Consider the following 17652-nt stretch of genomic DNA (forward strand, 5'->3'; position numbering starts at 1 on the left):
ATGGGGTGTCAAACACTTTCATCTTCAATAGATTTTGTAGCACTTTTTCTAATGCTGCTGAAAAAAAGCTTTCTTTCTATAACGTCTCTATTATTGGTAATAGTAGCCTTAAAATATAAAAGTTCTTTGTGGATACTTCTGTTTGTACTGGATTTCTCTTTACCTTTTTGTTCAATCGGCCTAAGAGTTTCTGGGTTTCTCTTTACCTTTTTTACAATAGGTCTAATATTCTCTGGATTCTTAGAATTAGATTTGACTTCTGCTCGTTCAGATGAATAAAATTGCTTCATTTGTTCATGAAATTCTAAAGCATCCTCCGCATGATTTCTAATAATTCCTACGTATTGAGTAGGAGTTATTTTTGATAGATCAATAGGTACTGCATTAATTCGTTGCAATACTTGGCCATTAATCCTATTGATTATCAAATTGAAAATTTCCATCTTATCTGTGTTAATGAATTCTTCAATTCCAACTAATTTATTCAATAAATTTAGTTGTAAAGCCAAATTATTGGATTTCTCAGTGATTGACACTTGTTTCCATAATTTTTGACGTGCAACAAAGTTAAGTTTCCTTATGAAGATTCTCTTAACTTCGTTTACAATTTTAAGTGAACTATTATCCACGAAGATAAAGTCATATATATCTTCGCACTTGATATGTTCCTTAAGTTGATCCTTTATAAATTGATCTTCTATAGGGTCAATAATTGTGGATTCTGGCAATTCATTTAAATTATCTAAATTGTAATAATTTAGGAATTTAACGAATTGCTTGATCCACAAAGGAAGGTCCTCAATATTGATAAGTTTAAATTCAATATTGAGTGGAAGGTAATTCTTATTGATAACAACTTCTTTACCATTTAATGTTCTAAACACTAATGATCCATTGTTAATCAAGTTAATTTGTTGATTACCTTCTTTGGTTTTACTGTAGCTTGTTACAGGTAATTCATTACTTTGTTGGTAATCATTATCGGTAGCCAGTTCAGTATAATTAAGAGATTTTCTTGTATGAGCAGTGGTTCTGTTATTTAACAGTCCTTCTCTATCAATGATTTTTGTCCTTAATTTTTCTATGGTTAATGCAAGACCTTTTTCTTCCCCTTCCAGCTCAGTGATTTTGCTTAAATAGTCACCAGCTTCAGTTGAGTTAAGTAATTCGTCATGCTTTGCCATAGTTTTTTTGTATAAGCCCTCTAAGGTGCTTAAACGATTTTTAAATGCTCTAATGAAAACATCTGTGTTCTCATTAGGAATCTCAATATTTGATTGAAGGGTTTCCTTTACAACCTGAGAACTCGAATGGTCGTTATCCATCCGGGTAAGACCTCCATGTGGAGAAACAAGCTTATGTTGGTTAGTTCCAACATCTAAGTTAGTGTCATTAGCCACTTCAGTTGCTCTAGTATAGTCCATCTTCTTTATAGTTAAATAATCGATTGGTCCTTTATTAGTGTATTTAAACTATTCTATATAGAGTTAGAAGCCCTCCTTATATATGAGTTGAACTGACAGTTGAATGAACACGTACACATGTTCATTCATCCTCCTAAGATCTTTAGTGCTGTATTGTACATCTGTGTTTATCGCGTAGCCATTTACATTGTAGTGAGAAATTTTCACCTACCACTTGGAAGATTGTTCTAGACCTTCTTTCCATTAGTAAGTGATCTATTAGTTCTGGACTCAAAGTGTCATAAACTCTTAGTTCTGTCACATACACTACAATAATTCTGACACACCCCCGTAAAGACATATTTCAATAATCTTTTTAACTGATTGTCGATATAGAACTTGATGGACTATGAAATTCTCCTGGGTCAGTTATCGTAAGAATATCTTTGGGAGTCAGTTTGTTTTGCATCGAAGATCTTAGTTTCTTAAAGTCTTCACAACTAACCGGTTTGGTTAAAACATCAGCAATGTTATCAGTGCCAGCAATTTTATATATTAGTAAGTCATCTGCTCGTATCCGTTCTTCGAGTTTAGCTAGTTTCAAATCCAGGAATCTATCTCTTCTGTTGGAGTTATAATTGTTCTTTAGATATTGAATACTAGGTTTGCTGTCTGTAATGGAAATGACAGTTGGATCCTTTTGTAGGTTCATTTCTTCTAAAATCTTTTTTAGATAATATGCCTCTTTAGATCCTTCATAGATAGCGTCCAGTTCAGCTTCAGTAGATGAGTTTCTGACAGCTGAGGAGGCTCTTGAAATGACTTTGTAGAGGTTCTCTCCATACCATAACATTATGCCCATTCTGGACTTCATGTCATGTTCCGTACCCAGTGAGGCATCAGATAGCAGAGTTATGGCCGGGTTATCAGTGGTTTCTCTTGTGAACACAATCTTTTCTGACTTAGTTTGGAAAATATAGTTCATAAGTTTATCAGCCATGTAAAAAACGTTGTCTGCTGGAAAGTTCACACTCCTGGCCAGTTTATTGGCAGCGAACTCTACATCATATCTACATCTAGATCTAATATAGTTAATCACACCATTTATCTTCTGCAGTTCATTGATCTTTTTAGATCTTGTTTTAGTGTCCATAGAATCAATGTTTTTGATGTTGTGTTCATAGGATGAAACATGTGGAATAGAAGTAGTTTTAATATGACTAATTTTATCAAGCCAATCATTTTCAATACTTTCAATGTAAGATTGCAATGATAGGCTGATTTTACCTTCATCAATATTATAATCAAGGTCCATTCCTAGTACATCTGTACGTAGAATGCCTTGATTCATTTTTCCAATAATTTTAAGCTCAAATCTGTTTCTTAAGGTGGAAACAAACTCGTCTAGAAGTTCCTGACTTTTAGCAGCTATGACACAGTCATCTACATATACAGCTATCATGATGCTATAATCGTGATTTCTGAATATACCTGGCGTATGTCTGGAGTCATCCAGATCAATACTGTTCAGGAATTTTTTTAGATGCTCATTCCATTCCTTAGGACTTTGTTTTAAACCGTAAAGTGCCTTTTTTAACGGTGTCACAAATCTCCTATCGTGTGGAAGTGGAACATATATCTCCTCCCGTAAATCAGCATACAAAAATGCATGATTTATATCTAAAGTCTGTATCCACATCTTACGGTTATTGGCTATCATCAGGAACAATTTCAAAGTATCAATTTGAAGAAGATCTGTATGATAGTTACTGTAGGTGGCTTCCGTTTGTTTGTCCCCTCGGCAAACAATACGAGCTTTATGAGTCCCATCACGCTTCACCGTAAATATAGTCTGAAGAGGTATAATTCGGTTAGCTGGGACTTGATTTCTAGGAATGGAGATTGATGTGTCAAAAACTTGCATCTTCAAAAGATTTTGTAGTTCTTTCTCAAATGCTTCCGAAAAGAGTTTTCGTTCTCGAACGTCTGTATTATTGGTGATAGCAGTCTTAAAATATAAAGTTCTAATTTTATTGACTGCTTGTACAGAACGTAACTTGATTTTTTTCTTCTGTTCCTCCGCTGCTTCAAATTCCTCAAGATCCAAGGTGGTAAGTTCACGTTTCCGAGACTTTAATGGACGTCTAGTGATTGAAGCAAATTCTTTGAGAAACAGCTTTGTCCTTCTCTGTTTCATGGCTTCGGTGCTGGGAAACTTGTCCGAATTCTTATTATCGAAACGGTTGATTAACAGCAGCTCTTGATCAGAGACATTTCTAACGGGCTCACTTTCTGCGACACTGTCTGGCAAAATACCAATATGTGAAGTTGCAGTAGCAGTGTCCTTTGGTAAAGTAGACATATGAGCTTCGTGGACAGAATGGTTGTCTGAAGTATTCGTAGTGTCCTGTTCCAATGTAGGTTCTTTGACCTCCTCATCGGCGGTCGACGAGCGAGTGTGGTCAGAAACCTTTTGGTTGTCATGAATATTTATAGTATCCAGACCATAGACAGTGTCTTCTTGAATATTGGGCGGAATTTTATACTGAGTGTCATTTTCAATCCCTTCGATAATAGTAATGTCATCAGCATTACTGGGTTCAGCCTCAATTTCAAGAGCATCTTCTGATGTGACTTCATTTGTGTCATCGTTATCAGGAACGATTTCACTTAAGACCTTATTTGGATCTATGAAATCACCGTTTACTTCAGAATTAGCCAATATATAACTCATAGTACTAATGACTTTTCGAGTTTGTGGTAGATAGAACAAGTAACCAAAGGAATTTGGATCCTTACACAAGGTTATGGCTGGTATACCTTGATTGGTTAACTTGTTGTTTGTTTGATTTTTTACGAACGCATGCGCACCGAACGGTAAGAAGGAATTAAATCGAATTTGTTCATTCTTTCCTGATAATGTGGTCATTGGACTACAATTTAACTTCTTAGTCATGAACAAATTCCTGATTCTAGCAGCTGCAAGAGCTGCATATTTCCAGAGTGCCCAAGGAAGATCACTGTTATGCATTAATGTTCTAATATCATTGTTCATAATACCAATGAATCTTTCTGCACGAGCGTTGGAAGCATGGTCGTTTGTATCGGTAAGCATTAATTTAATACCTTTCTCCGATACATATGTTTTTAGAGAATCATTAGTAAATTCAGATCCTCTATCAACAATAAGCTCTTTTACAATTCGATCATATTGCTTTTCGATGTACTGTATATTATTTTTGATTTGCAGAGAAATGGTTTCTTTATTTTTATTCGTATGTGTGGATACTAGTAAAAATCTTGAAACATTATCTACCATCAATAATAAGTAGTTATCAACTTTTGCAGGGTTCTTTCCTAAAGGACCACGAATATCTAAGCTCCAGGATTGTCCTGGTTGCATTTGTTCGTAGTGTTTATTCATGGAGTCCTTGATATGATCATGCTGTTTCATTTTCGCTTGAACACATAGCTCACAGTAAAAATCGATCAGCTCTGATTTTTTAAGTTGATTTTGTTAACATCTGAAAAAGCATTATTTTCAATATTGTGAACTATGACATCTACAGGAAGATGATTTGTATCTTTCATGTGCTTCATGTATAGTCACAGTTTTATTATTAAAGCTTGTCGAAGGTTTAATCCATCTTATGGATGACGCCTTCGTTAATTTTTCCGAAGTCCTATTATCTTTGGAAGATAATAGTAAATCATTAGACTTTATCCAGGTAGTATTGGCTACGTTATGTATTTTAATACTAATGCTGTCATTCTTTAGATTTTTGTAATCTTCGGTAATTATAAAACCAAGTGTTTTGCGAAGGCCAATGGCTGACAGAACTGTTGCATCTTCATCTGGACAGTAGTAAACAGGAATGTATTGATATTTTCCGTTATTATCCATTCTAACTCTTAAGGACCCCTGTCCAATGATCTGCAGATTGCTTGAAGATCCGACACCAGAATATTCAGGGATTGTTGTTAATTTTCTATAATTGAAAATTAATCCCTTTTTATTGGTGAAGTTAATCCCAGATCCTGAATCAATTACTGTATCCACAGCTGATTTTAATTGATTCTTCTTTGTGGATATTTTCGTTTGTACTGGATTTCTCTGTACCTTTTTTACAATAGGCCTAAGAGTTTCTGGATTTTTAGAGTTAGATTTGGCTTCTTCTCGTTCAGATAAATAAAATTGCTTTATTTGTTCATGAAATTCAAAAGCATCCTCCGCGTGTTTTTTAATAATTCCTAGATATTGAGTAGGAGTTATTTTTGATAGATCAATAGGTACTGCATTAATTCGTTGCAATACTTGATTGTTAATCCTATTGATAATCAAATTGAAGATTTCCATCTTATTGGTGTCAATGAATTCTTCAATTCCAACTAATTTATTCAATAAATTTAGTTGTAAAGCCAAATTATTGGATTTCTCAGTGATTGACACTTGTTTCCATAATTTTTGGCGTTTGGCAAAGTTAAGTTTTCTTAAGAAAATTCTCTTAACTTCGTTTAAGATTTCAATGGAACTATTCTCCATGAAGATAAAGTCATATATATCTTCACACTTGATATTTTCCTTGAGTTGACCCTTTATGAATTGATCTTCTACAGGGTCAATTATTGTAGATTCTGGCAATTCATTTAAATTATCTAAATTGTAATAATTTAGGAATTTAACGAATTCCTTGATCCACAACGGAAGGTCCTCAATATTGATTAGTTTAAATTCAATATTAAGTGGAAGGTAATTCTTATTGATAACAACTTCTTTACCATTTAATGTCTTGAACATTAATGATCCATTGTTCATCAAGTTAGTTTGTTGATTACCTTCTTCCTTGTTACTGCCGTTTGTTACAGTATTATTAATGGACGTTCTTGTATGAGCAGTGGTTCTGTTATTTAACGGTCCTTCTCTATCAATGATTTTCGTCCTTAATTTTTCTATGTTCAGCTCAAGACCTTTTTCTTCCTCTTCCAGCTTAGTGATTTTGCTTAAATAGTCACCAGCTTCGATTGAGTTAAGAAATTCGTCATGCTTCATCATAGTCTTTTCGTATAAGCCCTCTAGGGTGCTTAAACGATTTTTAAATGCTCTAATGAAAACATCTGTGTTCTCATTAGGAATCTCAATATTTGATTGAAGAGTTTCCTTTACAACCTGAGAACTCGAATGGTCGTTATCCATCCGGGTAAGACCTCCATGTGGAGAAACAAGCTTATGTTGGGTAGTTCCAACATCTAAGTTAGTGTCATTAGCCACTTCAGTTGCTCTAGTATAGTCCATCTTCTTTATAGTTAAATAATCGATTGGTCCTTTATTAGTGTATTTAAACTATTCTATATAGAGTTAGAAGCCCTCCTTATATATGAGTTGAACTGACAGTTGAATGAACACGTACACATGTTCATTCATCCTCCTAAGATCTTTAGTGCTGTATTGTACATCTGTGTTTATCGCGTAGCCATTTACATTGTAGTGAGAAATTTTCACCTACCACTTGGAAGATTGTTCTAGACCTTCTTTCCATTAGTAAGTGATCTATTAGTTCTGGACTCAAAGTGTCATAAACTCTTAGTTCTGTCACATACACTACAATAATTCTGACAAAGTGATCAATTGGTTTCGAACTCAAAGTGTCATAAACACTTAGTTTTGTCACATACACTACAATAATTCTGACAGGAGTATAATACATAATCTAATTACTTTGGAGACTGAATTCAAAAATTGTAAGGTTAGTAAAAATACTATAATCCTGATCTTTTAATTAAAAAGCGCAAGTGGTTTAGTGGTAAAATCCAACGTTGCCATCGTTGGGCCCCCGGTTCGATTCCGGGCTTGCGCATCCTCCTTTGCCTATTAAAGGCAGATAGTTACTCATTGATTTTACCTACCAAATATAAAAGTGTCCTGCTTTAATTTTTAAAATAACTAATTACTTTTGTAATGTTAGAATAGATGATCAATAATCAAATAATGATAAATGTTTAATTTAATCAAAAACAGTTCATTGTCTTTAAATCATAATAAATTATATTCTATAAAAGTCTCTAAGTATTAATTACCTTGAAATAAGCAGTTCCAAAGATGGTTTTTTGATACCACTTCTCCTGTTCCTTCATTTAATTCAAACTTCTGCTCTTCATTCGATGACAGTTCATCATCTAAATCAATGTTCATGCTCTTTTTCACAATCTTTTTCTTATTTTCCAACTTACATTTATATTTAAGAATATTTTCTTCAACTGAATTTTTTATCATAAGGTTCCAAACAAAGGTTGTTTGAGCTTGTCCTATTCTATTATTTCTACTCTTTGCTTGTAATTCATCACCATGATTGATTATGGGGTCCAGAAGTATTATATGCCTTGCATTTAGTAAATTTAAACCTGCTCCCAATGATTTAATATTCAATAACAAACAGGTTATAGATGGATCTTGTTTGAAATTTGAAATGGTTTGTCCAACATTTGAAGTATTAGACAGGCATGATAGCTGTTTTATATCATGCAATTTTAACACATGAGAAATAACCTTTAAAAATTCCATGCTTTGTGAGTACATTAATATCTGGGGCTCTCTATCATTTTCATTTGCTGCTTTCAATTTCAAATACAGTATCAGTTTAACTGTAAAATCAATCTTTGCACCGAAGCTAGTTTTGATGACAATATTGTGAACATCTGATAACTTTGGAAATTCTTTATATTTCTCAATGAAAATATCAATATTGCTTTCAATATTAGGATGATTGGGTTTCTGTGGTGCTCTGATATCTGACAATTCTTCATTATTAGTACTCTCCTCAGTAATTTCATTTTTAAATTTGAAATTATATAGTTGCGATTGTGTTGTATCCCTCTTGCATAGCGGGCAATTGCTATTGAGCTTTAACCAACTAAATATACAATTATTACAGAAAAAATGGCCACATGATATCATTGACCCCGTATGGATCAAGCCCAGGCAAATGGGACATGTAAACGTTTTATTCTGCTCTATAGATTCTTGAAGAGTAGTCAAACTATCTAAATATTTTAATCTTGATCCTGTAGTCATAATTTGCTTCAAATTTATCTTATATTGATTATCATTTTTGATTGCTCTCACTATGTTTGATCTTTGATGAGGCTCTAATTGTAATAAAGACACTAACGAATCCGAAATAGATTGTAAATGACTGTAATATTCGACCTTACTGTTATATATAGAATTTATCATCTTCAAGGATTCTTTCATATCCTTAATCTCTTTTTTATAGCCATTTATATGACCTTCAAAAGATAATAGATAGTCTTCAAATGTGGATGATGATACTTTAGCATTATCGAGTGGCACATTTGAACCTTTAACAACTCTTAAATTCTTTAGCTCATCAAAGATTGGCTTGAAGGGCGTGCCTTGCACTAATTTCAAATTTTTCAATAAATCTAAATGGTATTCAGATAAGTTTTGACCCATTAGATTAAGTTTTTTCGGCAATTTAATGTCATCTTCGGATGTCATTATCGCACTTCTATTTTGCAGGATCCTCTCCAAACAAGAAAATATCCCGAATACCTTATCTTGAAAATCAATAGAATCTGCATATTCTTTAGATTTCTCATTTCTTACTTCTTCCGAATCTTCACCATCATATGTTTTTGATAAAGGATTATATGACAAAGTAAGCAACTCTTGAACCAAATCATTAAATTGAATAGTTTGTTCATTTAACGATGAAATGAGAAGTCCTAATAATTTAAAAACTTTTGACACGATTAAGCTATTAGAAAAGTCATCTTTGAAATTAAATTCAATCAATTTAAGGTTAAGGATATGTGCCTTTGACTTGGATTGGAAATAAGATTTCACATCAATAATTGTTTCATTAACTTTTTCAATTCTACTGGATAGAATCTGTTTTCTTAGTAGATCAGCAAGTTCATAATATTTCTGTTCCAAAATTTGATTTGATTCAATTACCTTCATTTCATTTTCATTATAAACATCTGTGTATTTGAGTAGTTTCAATTCAGCTTTCGTATCATTATCACTTTCCAAATGGAGTAACTTGATCTTTTCATTCTCATCATCAACTTTTTCTAATCTATGAGAACCAAGGAAATAATAACCATTAGCAATAAAGAACAAACATTGATGCAAAAGATCCATATATGCCTTCAATCGTAAATTATCGTCAACCTTACCTTTTTCTGTAATAATATTCCCTGGCTCCATTTCATTAACTGTTTCAGTATTTTCTGAGTTTGCAATTGAATCCAATATGACATTGAATGGATCTGATACATTGCATTTAGAACTCAGGTCAGAGATCAATTTATCTTTAATTTCTAATAAATAATCGATAGCTGCCTTCGGATTATTTTGTAATTCCATTTTGGCTTGTGCACCCTTTATTTTCAATTGATAATTTTCTCTGTAAAGAGAATCCAATTTATCTTTGGCTTCCATTGTCATTATCTTTAATATATCATCCATATTGTAAACCAAATTAGGATTGCTTTTGTTATTTTTTGATAATTTATTATGGCTATCAGGTAAAATAGCATGGCAACATAGATATCTCAATTTTGTTAAATATTGGTTCAATTCTATCGTAGACAATCTTGTCCTGCCCGATCCATCTGAATTATATCCAGACATTCTTATGAAAGTATTCCAAACATCCAAATAATTATCCCACTCTACAGGAGAAAATTCCAGAGGTATAATATAATTATATTGCTCCGGAATATTGATCTGTGATTTGACATCGTGTTTCGTATGTCTTATACATAAATCAAAAATTTGGAAAATATCTAATAAATTATTAATATTAAATGAAACACCATCTATAGATGACTTTAACAATTCATTTTCTCTTGATATTTCTGTCATATTCTGTCGTTTTGTGACATCTAATACAGATAAGTTTATTGAAGAGACAATTTTTGGAATATCCTTAAATGGATGAATTTGAAGATAAGAAAGTACTGTGTGTATATCTGGAATAATATGAATTGGAGTACCTGATACACCCCACGTATGAACTCTGTGCAATAAACTTGTACACTTTGCTACATTAGTGCTATCACTACGCAGCATCTGAACTTCATCCAAAATAATTCTGTGAAATTGGATTAACGAGATAGGCGAAGAATAATTATATTTTGGAACTTCTGCATTTCTCCTCTTTCTTAAATTCGAATTATATTCAGCATAATGAACTTCAACGCTTACAGTATTATAAGTCGTTATTATAATATCATATTTAGATAGATTTTCAACAATTTCATCGATATCGTCAATATTAAAGACCTCTTTCATATGATGGTAGCCTTTATAGTAAAACACGGTTACGTCAGAAATATGTGAATTAATTTCATTTATCCATTGTTGTAAAATAGCATTTGGACAACAAATTAATGTTGTTTTTGCTTTTCGTATTCTTTTAAAGTCATTGGAAGTGAAATATAAAGAGGTACGGTTATCAGCAATGGGAGTGGGCAAATCTCTCTTATTCAATAACAACACTGAAAGAACTTCTATAGTTTTTCCTAGTCCCATTTCTTCTGAGATTAAACCTCTAGCTCCATAATTTTCTGGAACTTTATGTGCATTTTCATATATTTCCATAGCTTCTTGATAAGGTAATATATAGTTTGTAAATTTATTCCAGAATAATAAATTTTTTCTGTCTAATGAAGTTGAGCTCTCGTCTGATATTTTTAATTTCATGATTTCATAACCATAAGAGACATTAAAATTTAAAAATTCATTTAGACGAAAAATGCCTATGTTTGAATCAAAAGTACTTTCAAACATCTTTTTCTCTTTTTCCAGCATCCATTGAATTGTTTCCATTTGAAAAGGTAATAAAGTTATATCATTTAATCCTTCAATCTTTGAGTAGAATTCTAATTTTAAATCTTTTAGACGTTGTTTTGTATAACTGGTTGTCCTGTGATTGAACAATTTTTGTATAAAATTAGAGTTTAAATCAACTACTCTATTATTAATATCCTTTTCTTTCAAATGGTTGGAATATAATCGATCTAATATTCTTACAGTTTCGTTAGAAAATTTATTAAATTGTGATTTAGAGGATATTAATAGTAAACTAAATGAAATTTCCCAGTATTTAAAATCTTTTGAATATTTTAATTTTGAATTTTGTAATAAAAAATCTTTATAAAAATTTGATACAATTTTTAATGGATTATTGGATATAGAATTATTTAATTTTCTTTTTTTTTTCCTACTTTTCTTTCTTGTGTTATTTGCATCTTGTTGGGACTCTAAATTTTTATCAATGCTATCTTGATCTTGAGATGAATTAACATCTTTATTTAATAACATTTCCAATTCAAGATATTTATTGCTTGCTATTTTCAAGAGATCATCGATAATCACATTTTGCTTTTTTATTTCGTCGACATTTAATATGAATAAAATTGTTCCATTATTATGTGGGTCATTAACTGTTACTGTATAGTTTTTTCTATCATTATTATCTTTATCAATATCAATCACTTCGTTGTATTGCAATACAACATCACAACAGTTCATATCATCATTGCTATCAAAATTTATACTTGCTGCATTATTAGTAAATTTCAAATCGATCAAATTTATTAAATTTTGATTCTTATATTTTGATTTCTTTTGATCTAATAAATCGGTTATACGTCTATCATTCACATTAACTAAATGTTCATAAATCCTTTTATTATCATTCATATATCTAACATTGTTTTCGTCAATAATAAAGTCAACATTATCGATATTTTCATGAACACATACCATACTTATTGAAAATATTATAGAGTATCACTTATATGTAAAATAAAACAAATGCACTAGTCTCATTTATGACAAACTAGTCTAATACACACATCAATATACACAAGCATATATATAAATTTGTAATAGAACATCTTTTCATAAAACATCAACTTTGCCACTAGTAAATGATTCTATTTTTATTTGAAATTTATATTATTAATATCAATAGACAATATATATATATAGTACCTTTGAACACTCTATTTTTCAGTTATTTTTTTGATTTCTCAATTTTTGTAAATTTTAAAGTTAGTTAAAAATCGATGCGATCAAATATTTAAATATACATAATTTATCTTAGGAGGAGAAAAAAAGACAATGACCAGTGCTAATAAGAAATGAGAAAACTCCCTCTATATATAATATATATATTATTTTAATAATTCTCGGCGGCTAATATTCTATTAAAATGATTTACATATATATATATATATATATAAATTGGGAATAATCATTTTAAACAGCGGGTAAATCTATATTAATAAATCGAACAAGTGGTTTCTATAACCAACCAAACAACAACTTTCTCCGGATTATCCAGTCTGTGTTCAGCATAGAAGTAGGGTGAACATAATATAACGACAGATACATCCCTAAAAAATCCGGAATGATTCTATATAATGCTATTTTTCTTGTTTTAATGCTGTCGTGATAAGTAGTTGGTATTATTTGCAGAATGGTTCCTGGACACGCGTGGCGTTATTCTGTTTTTCCATCTTTGTTCTTTTTTCTTGCATTCGTCCGAGCATTCTTGGGTTGACAGTCATTTCCTCTGTGCTTTTTCTGACAACCAAAAAAAAAAGAAAACACTATCAATTAAACAACAACAGAGAACCTAGGGGATCTGAAAACTAACCAAAACCATTGGACAGACAAATTAGGAAATCTAATATATAATCAAATTGTTCTGGTTAAACAAACTCCATTTAACCGAAACACAAACAACATTAAATTGATTGTTTATTGCAAAAGTCCGGGGTATCGGATTATATAATTTATAATTAATCTTATTTCCTCAATTCATTTAACGTCCGTATATTGGTTGATTACCCACTACCCCGCATACATACTACAACAACACATCATATGTCATTTGCATACTTTAAAAAATTATTGAAGTACATGAAATTGTTGAAGTCATTTATTTTTATTTAATTTCATGGTCATTTTATATGGGATATTTTTACCGCCGAGGAGTCGGTTCTTTGAATAATACTAAATGTGTAAATCTTATACCATTATATATATATATATGTATATGTGTGTGTTTTATAATTCAATTGCTTCACTTCTGGATTGCTTTTATATAACTTTACATCGATATATTTTTCAATAACAATCATAACTAACTTAACAAACAAAAATATATTATATATATTAATACAAATACAAATAATCAAACATACATCTATATATATTTTGCGAACATGGCTGACATTAAAAAAGTTGTAGTTAAAAATCCAATTGTGGAAATGGATGGGGATGAACAAACTAGAATTATTTGGGATTTGATCAAAAATCAATTAATTTTACCGTTTTTGGAAATCGATTTAAAATATTATGATTTGGGAGTTGAAAACAGAGACTTGACTGATGATAAAGTCACTACAGAATCTGCTGAAGCTACTCTATTATATAATGTTGCTGTCAAATGCGCTACAATTACGCCAGATGAGGCAAGAGTTGAAGAATTTAATTTGAAAAAAATGTGGCTCTCACCAAACGGTACAATTAGAAATATTATTGGCGGTACAGTCTTTAGAGAACCAATTATAATCCCAAAAATAAAAAAGATTGTACCAAATTGGGAAAAACCAATAATTATTGGTAGACATGCACATGGTGATCAATATAGAGCCACTGATTTTGTAATACCAAAGGATTGTTCACATGGTAAATTAAAATTAGTATTCGAACCCAAGGCTCCATCATCATCAACTGAGAAAATAGAAAGAATTGTCTATGAATTTAATGGAAATGATAATGGAGGTGTAGCATTGGCAATGTATAATACAACGAATTCAATCGTTGGTTTTGCAAGATCTTCATTTGAATTTGCTTTAGAAAGGAAATTACCATTATACTCGACAACTAAAAACACCATTTTGAAAAAATATGATGGTCAATTTAAGGATATATTCGAGTCAATGTATAAAGAAGAATACGAAGAAAAATTCAAAGCATTGAATATTTGGTATGAACATCGTTTAATCGATGACATGGTGGCTCAAATGTTGAAATCAAAAGGTGGATTTATTATAGCTATGAAAAACTATGATGGTGATGTTCAAAGTGATATTGTGGCTCAAGGGTTTGGTTCATTGGGTTTAATGACCTCGGTTTTAATATCTGATGATGGTAAAACATTTGAAAGCGAGGCAGCTCATGGAACGGTAACAAGGCATTACAGACAGCATCAGCTTGGTAAAGAAACTTCAACAAATTCTATTGCTTCTATTTTTGCATGGACCAAAGGTATCATCCAAAGGGGTAAATTGGATAATACACCAGATGTAATTAAATTTGGTGAATTATTAGAAGCCGCTACAATTGACACAGTCGATAAAGATGATATAATGACAAAAGATTTGGCATTGATCCTTGGCAGGACAGACAGAGCAAGTTATGTCACCACTGAAGAATTTATCGAAGCAGTAGCAAAAAGATTGAAAAACAAATTTCTTAGTTCTATTTAATAGGAATCATACATCCCTGAGTAAACTCTGACACCAACAGGAATTATCATTGTTATTCATCATATGTTTTTTATTCTTTTTTTCTTCTCTTTCTGTTTGACCACCCAAAGCTTTTGTAAAATATATATACACTTCTTGTATAAATTGAAACTAAAACAATTCAAATATTCTTATTTATTTATTAATCCCACATTCTGAATCATTGACTTTATGACCCTATATCAATTGTAACAGCCTGCGCTGACACTTCGTTGTTATGTCTTACATATATAACGTTACTTTAGAATTCAATAATTTACCCGAGCATTAGTATTATTTTTCGCATCCATACTAAAACTGAGATGGTTCAAACATTCTTCCGCGATGCATTCTAAGTCGAAATAACGAAAAGATGTACTTTTGATATTTTATTTCACTTCACGAAAGAGATGGATTGTTTTAACTATGTAGGATAATTATAATATTGAAAAACAGAATAACATAAACAAAGTATTTACTATTTTCTATGCTAGCAACGAACGTTTAATGTTAATTAAAATAATACAAATCTATTAATGTTTTTGTCATTTGTTCGTTCCTGTCTTATAATATAATGATATATATTTTATGAAGGTATAAACAGAAAGGTATGAACTGAATAATTATTTGTATTGTTTTTTCTTTCTTAAATCCTGAGTTCATTTCGTTTCTTCTTTTTTTTTTTTTTTTGCTTTTTTGGTTATTTCAGTAAACTCATCTCGAGTTGAAATAATAAAACTACAAGATTAAAAGCTAGGAGCATATTTGAAATTACCTCGAAATTCTTTAACTCACCCATTTAAACGACATTATTGGTTCATAAACATGGAGAATCAATGGAACTCCGTCGTTTCTTCTTTGCAGGATATCTATAATGCTAATGAAGTTAATAATTTTGACGAAGATGTGGCTTTAAAAGAATTAAATTTTAATGACTTATCAAATGATTCATTGACAAGTCATATTACTCAATTACAAGAACACATGGAAAATGTAAATAGAGCTAAAAGGTTACTGAGTTCAATTAGAGAGAATTTAAATTATATAATAAACGATACCGATTCAAAAAACCGTGAAGATCCATTTACAAAAATTGAATCAACATCAAACGCTAGCTCAAGTACCGTTACCACAAGAGCACATAATAATACATCAATCCCTAATAATAATGCTCTTTTAAGAGACAGAACAGGTGAAACTGCAACTGGCGCAAATACAAGAATTAAACAGGAAACACACACAGAACCTATAACTCCTGCGGGTAAAAACAATGGGAGTGGCACTAATGGTAAAATTTATTGGGTGAGTCAATATAATGCAATCACATCAATAAAGTTAGGATCTAATGTAGCATATAAACCTAAGAAATCAATCGATGGAGAATGGTTTCATTGCGAGGTTGTAAAAATATCGATCGATGGATTGAGATTTGAAGTCAAAGATCCAGAACCAGATGAGTTTGGAAACCCAGGTAAAATATTCAAATGTACTTGGAAAGATATAATTCTAATACCACCTGAAAATGCAACCAAAGCTCAAATGCCAAATTATCCTACCAATACAAGGGTGTTAGCTAGATATCCAGAGACTACGACATTCTATCCTGCAATAATAATAAGCACCAAAAGAGACGGAACTTGTAGACTAAAATTTGATGGAGAAGAAGAAGTAGATAGAGAAACAGAACTTCCTAGAAGATACGTGCTTCCATTACCCAACATTTCAGCAAAACCATTTAAAAAATAATAAAAAAGGTTAGTAACTACTTAAATGAATAGTTAATAAATTAATGAATATTTTATATATATAAATCATCACTTCTTATTTGATCAGGATGTTTAGATTACAAATAAATCATTGTTCACTACCAGCAAGGTTTCTATGGTATTCGTAATATAAGGCTTCTAGCTTTATTGGAAAAATCTTACAGAAACATGCGCAGTCCGATAGCATAATACAAGGCTTAAAAGTCTACTTTTCAAAGCGGAAGCTACCATTTTTTAAGTAATTTCAGGGTGAAATTTGAAGCATTAAAAATAAGGTGTCTAATATTTAAAAATACTACTACACACACAATCGTATATAAATAAGATAAGGTAATAAGGATATTAACAATAACTAAACATACCGAAGTCAAAGATACAAAGAAGTCGCCAAACGCCAAAAGAAAGATATCATAGCCAATCTCTACTGAATTGTGAAAAATTGACAATATCTACACAGCCTACCGCTCATTAATAACAAATAAATAATAGTATAAAATAACATAATGTTTCCATCACTTAGTGTCAAGCAATTATTCTGGATGCATATCTTTATGTTATCTGTTATATTTGCATACAGGAAAAGAGAGTATCTATCAGGTCAGCTTTCTTCGCTACGTAACAGATACAATCGTAGATATATACGCAGTGAAGGCATAAATTCTTCATTTAGCGATGACATAGAAGCTGGTTTAAGTTCAACTAATTTTGATCTTGAGTCCGGAAATGTTGGGGATCAAAGGGAAGGTTTAGATGATATAGCCAAAGAAGAAATAAAGAAAATAATGGCTGAAAAAAATTTAAGCTTTGATGCTGCCAGACTAGCTTATACTGAGGAAAAATTCGGTAAAAATAATATTGCAGCAGATGGTATGCCAAAAGATCCTAAAACTGTTACATTAGCATGAGATGAATGTATGCAACTTATTAGTATT

General features: G+C 31.3%; 7 protein-coding genes and 1 non-coding gene across 8 annotated transcripts; 4 read left to right on the forward strand and 4 right to left on the reverse strand.

The window, feature by feature from the left end:
- Positions 1-8: 8 nt before the first annotated feature.
- Positions 9-1424, reverse strand: TPHA0B03635 (uncharacterized protein; the record flags this gene model as incomplete). The annotated part of the gene is made up of 1 exon (XM_003684420.1): positions 9-1424. The coding sequence occupies one exon, from the start codon at positions 1422-1424 to the stop codon at positions 9-11; it is 1416 nt and encodes a 471-aa protein (XP_003684468.1).
- A 355-nt stretch (positions 1425-1779) lies between these two features.
- TPHA0B03640 (uncharacterized protein) lies at positions 1780-4857 on the reverse strand (the record flags this gene model as incomplete). Its single annotated transcript, XM_003684421.1, has 1 exon — positions 1780-4857. One exon carries the CDS (start codon positions 4855-4857, stop codon positions 1780-1782), a length of 3078 nt encoding a protein of 1025 aa, XP_003684469.1.
- Positions 4858-4944: 87 nt separating this feature from the next.
- On the reverse strand, positions 4945-6696 carry TPHA0B03645 (uncharacterized protein; the record flags this gene model as incomplete). Its single annotated transcript, XM_003684422.1, has 1 exon — positions 4945-6696. One exon carries the CDS (start codon positions 6694-6696, stop codon positions 4945-4947), a length of 1752 nt encoding a protein of 583 aa, XP_003684470.1.
- A 491-nt stretch (positions 6697-7187) lies between these two features.
- TPHA0Btrna15G lies at positions 7188-7258 on the forward strand. Its single transcript has one exon. It is a non-coding gene; the product is annotated as a tRNA-Gly (tRNA).
- Positions 7259-7470: 212 nt separating this feature from the next.
- Positions 7471-12201, reverse strand: IRC20 (E3 ubiquitin-protein ligase IRC20; the record flags this gene model as incomplete). The annotated part of the gene is made up of 1 exon (XM_003684423.1): positions 7471-12201. One exon carries the CDS (start codon positions 12199-12201, stop codon positions 7471-7473), a length of 4731 nt encoding a protein of 1576 aa, XP_003684471.1.
- Positions 12202-13667: 1466 nt separating this feature from the next.
- On the forward strand, positions 13668-14936 carry TPHA0B03660 (uncharacterized protein; the record flags this gene model as incomplete). The annotated part of the gene is made up of 1 exon (XM_003684424.1): positions 13668-14936. One exon carries the CDS (start codon positions 13668-13670, stop codon positions 14934-14936), a length of 1269 nt encoding a protein of 422 aa, XP_003684472.1.
- Positions 14937-15779: 843 nt separating this feature from the next.
- Positions 15780-16700, forward strand: SGF29 (Sgf29p; the record flags this gene model as incomplete). Its single annotated transcript, XM_003684425.1, has 1 exon — positions 15780-16700. One exon carries the CDS (start codon positions 15780-15782, stop codon positions 16698-16700), a length of 921 nt encoding a protein of 306 aa, XP_003684473.1.
- Positions 16701-17223: 523 nt separating this feature from the next.
- TPHA0B03680 (uncharacterized protein) lies at positions 17224-17625 on the forward strand (the record flags this gene model as incomplete). Its single annotated transcript, XM_003684426.1, has 1 exon — positions 17224-17625. One exon carries the CDS (start codon positions 17224-17226, stop codon positions 17623-17625), a length of 402 nt encoding a protein of 133 aa, XP_003684474.1.
- Positions 17626-17652: the final 27 nt, after the last annotated feature.

The sequence above is a fragment of the Tetrapisispora phaffii genome, chromosome 2, assembly GCF_000236905.1.
Source record: "Tetrapisispora phaffii CBS 4417 chromosome 2, complete genome".
NCBI classification, from domain to species: domain Eukaryota; kingdom Fungi; phylum Ascomycota; class Saccharomycetes; order Saccharomycetales; family Saccharomycetaceae; genus Tetrapisispora; species Tetrapisispora phaffii.